At 41.7% G+C, this 3755-nt stretch overlaps 1 protein-coding gene across 1 annotated transcript in view; it reads left to right on the top strand.

Moving 5' to 3' along the window:
- The window catches only part of dock1 (dedicator of cytokinesis 1), a 575757-nt gene that overhangs the window by 131990 nt on the left and 440012 nt on the right, over nucleotides 1–3755 (top strand). Inside the window, exon 16 of the mRNA XM_043713153.1 lies at nucleotides 1160–1285. Within this exon, the coding sequence (XP_043569088.1) occupies nucleotides 1160–1285 (126 nt within the window). The remainder of the gene's footprint in view (nucleotides 1–1159; nucleotides 1286–3755) is intronic.

Genomic DNA, 3755 nt, shown 5'->3' with positions numbered 1-3755 from the left:
CTTCCCCTGCAACCGCAAGAAATGCAAAACTTGCGCCCATACCTCCCCCCTCACTTCCCTCCAAGGCCCCAAGGGATCCTTTCAGATCCGCGACAAATTCACCTGTACCTCCACACACATCATTTACTGCATCCGCTGCACCCGATGTGGCCTCCTCTACATTGGGGAGACAGGCCGCCTACTTGCGGAACGTTTCAGAGAACACCTCTGGGACACCCAGACCAACCAACCCAACCACCCTGTGGCTGAACACTTTAACTCTGCCAAGGACATGGAGGTCCTTGGCTTCCTCCATCGCCAGACCATGGCAACATGACGCCTGGAGGAAGAGCGCCTCATCTTCTGCCTAGGAACCCTCCAACCACAAGGGATGAATGTAGATTTCTCCAACTTCCTCATTTCCCCTCCTTCCACCTATCGCATTCCCAACGCCTCTCCCCCAAGACCCTCCTCCCTACCTTTTATCTTGGCCTGCTTGGCACACCCTCCTCATTCCTGAAGAAGGGCTTATGCCCGAAACGTCGATTCTCCTGCTCCTTGGATGCTGCCTGACCTGCGCTTTTCCAGCAACACATTTTTCAATACAGCTAGTATCCCAGTATCAAGATACTGGCCATACGTAACCAGCTGCGGTGAGTGGGCCACATTATCTGTGTGCCCAGCACAAATCTCCCTAAACAAGTGCAGTACTCAGAGCTCTGCGATCGTAAGCCATCATTAGAAGAGTAGGAGAAACAGTGCAAAGACACCCTGAAAGCTTCCCTAAACAAATATAATATCCCCACTGATATATTGGAATTATTTGCCTTAGAATGTATGAATTGGAAAAACATCTGCAAAGGCCCCAACTGCTTTGAGTGTCACAGAATGAGGCGTGTGGTGACCAAGTGCAAGCAACAGAAAAAGCATGCAGAATTCAGAGCACCTCACCCAGCCACCTCATCAAACACCCACCTGAATTGGTAGAAACTTTCATAGATTGCATTTCTTATCTCATTTCATTAAAATAAATAGAACAAAACATTTTGGGGATTTATATTTATCCTTTAGAACTCAATTAAGCTATTACTGAATTTTAAATGTTTGTTCCGTTTCCAGTGGAAAGATGTATTTTTTTATCTAGATCTGAGTAATATTTTTGGTATCTGTTATTCACTAGGTTTGTGGGTTACAATGAAGCTGCTGTTAGGTGATGTTCATCAGATTCGAAAAGATTTTCCACATCTAGTTGATAGAACTACTGCAGTTGCAAGAAAAATGGGTTTTCCTGAAATAATAATGCCTGGTGAGTACGTTGAAAAATCATTTAAATATGGTAAATACTCATCAATCTGTACTTTTGCTCGCAAAACGTATTCACATTAAAACCAAGTAAAATGGAATGAAGTGACAGTGATCTTAATTTCATTGCAATGACTATTTTACCATACTTGCGTTTTATATTGTTTGTAATTAAATATCGACATTTGTACCATTCTATAATGCAGAGATAAAGTAATTTGAAGCAAAAGTGGTTTTGTTTGCATTTAAGGTTATAGGGTGTTGTTGTCTGGGAACAATTGAGCAGATGTTTGTAGATAGGATAGTGAAGAAGGCGTTTGGTATGCTTTCATTTATTGGTCAGAGTATTGAGTACAGGAGTTGGAAGGTCATGTTGCGGCTGTACAGGACATTGATTAGGCCACTGTTGGAATATTGCGTGCAATTCTAGTCTCCTTCCTAACGGAAAGATGTTGTGAAACTTGAAAGGGTTCAGAAAAGATTTACAAGGATGTTGCCAGGGTTGGAGGATCTGAGCTACAGGGAGAGGCTGAACAGGCTGGGGCTGTTTTCCCTGGAGCGTCAGAGGCTGAGGGGTGACCTTATAGAGGTTTACAAAATTATGAGGGGCATGGATAGGATAAATAGACAAAATCTTTTCCCTGGGATCGGGGAGTCCAGAACCAGAGGCCATAGGTTTAGGGCGAGAGGGGAAAGATATAAAAGAGACCTAAGGGGCAACTTTTTCACGCAGAGGGTGGTAGGTGTCTGGAATGAGGTTCCAGAGGATGTGGTGGAGGCTGGTACAATTGCAACATTTAAAAGGCATTTGGATGGGTATATGAATAGGAAGGATTTGGAGGGATATGGGCCGGGTGCTGGCAGGTGGGACTAGATTGGGTTGGGATATCTGGTCGGCATGGACGGGTTGAACCGAAGGGTCTGTTTCCATGCTGTACATCTCTATGACTCTGTTGCAAAATTAGGTTATCTGACTGCATTTAGCTTTCGATTCCTTATTCTCTGTGACAATATCAAAACAGCTAGTGCCATGTTAAAAATTAGTCATAATGTTTAATCTTTGTTGTTGGATGTCCAAGGGCTCCCTAAAGAATTCCTCATCTAACCATGAACCGACGAAGTTTAATTTATGGATTATGCATGTCTTGATGCTCAGAACCTTGAATAGGCAAGATCAACTAGTTTAAAGATAGTCCAGATTCCATATCAAGGGCTGCTTGACCCAGTCTTTTTGCAGGTTGACAATATCTGTCCTCTTCCTCTTGAAGTGAATTGCCTGGGTTGTAATGTGTTGGTTACACATTGCAAAATGGTTGTCTTGTAGCGAGTGTTGCTAAGGCAGGAGATGTTTTTATGTTCATTGTAATTGCTGCAGTTCAATTTTTTTGTCGACAGGAATGGTGTTTGAAGAATTCTGTGAAGAAGTTTAACTTGACTGACACAATCACTTATTTGCCATGATTTTATATTTGTTTTGTACTTTCCATTGAACTGACATTTTGTTCAACATGCTGATTACTATGTTCTTGGATTGGATTTACCATCATGACAAATTGTTTGAATTTCAGTTGTCTAAGGAACCTCGAAGTTTTACCTGTAGCCTCTTTTTTTTCAAATGAAAGAAACTTGCTTATTTCATGTAAACTTAACTATACTATTCTATGAATAACTTGTGATTGGATAAAAAACAGACAGTTCTGTAGCCTGGGACAGGAATAGAACAATATCCAGTTGGGTTCAATGAAATAGGGTGTGAGGAGGCTCATGTGGAGCAGAACTAGATCAGTTGGTGTGAATGGACTGACTCTGTGCTGTTGATTTTATGTCATTCTGATGTCAATTCTAAGTCACATTAATGTTAAGGCATTCCATCTGGGACATAGCTGGTCGTATTGTACCTCGAGGATTTCCTGATACAAATATGTATCTTGTGTTATATCCTGCTTGCAAAAATTCCACTACTCACGCTTGTATAGCAAATGTGATCTTTCCTGTATTTTCAAAAGCATCATCTGAATTTCAAAAGTTGCTGCTTGATGGTTTTCTAAAATTATTTTGTAACCAGATGTTGCTTGATATACTTTTGAATGTTTGCAATTTTCGATATTATTTATGGTCAGATTAAAATGTGTTGAGTCTTATAGAACATAGAACAATACAGCGCAGAACAGGCCCTTCGGCCCACGATGTTGTGCCAAACATTTGTCCTAGCTTAAGCACCCATCCATGTTCCTATCCAATTGCCGCTTAAAGGTCACCAAAGATTCTGACTCTACCACTCCCACAGGCAGTGCATTCCATGCCCCCACCACTCTCTGGGTAAAGAACCCACCCCTGATATCTCCCCTATACCTTCCACCCTTCACCTTAAATTTATGTCCCCTTGTAACACTCTGTTGTACCCATGGAAAAAAAGTTTCTGACTGTCTACTCTATCTATTCCTCTGATCATCTTATAAACCTCTACCAAGTCA

Source organism: Chiloscyllium plagiosum, chromosome 22 (genome assembly GCF_004010195.1).
Source record: "Chiloscyllium plagiosum isolate BGI_BamShark_2017 chromosome 22, ASM401019v2, whole genome shotgun sequence".
Taxonomy (NCBI): Eukaryota; Metazoa; Chordata; class Chondrichthyes; order Orectolobiformes; family Hemiscylliidae; genus Chiloscyllium; species Chiloscyllium plagiosum.
This window is presented reverse-complemented; position numbering and strand designations above follow the sequence as displayed.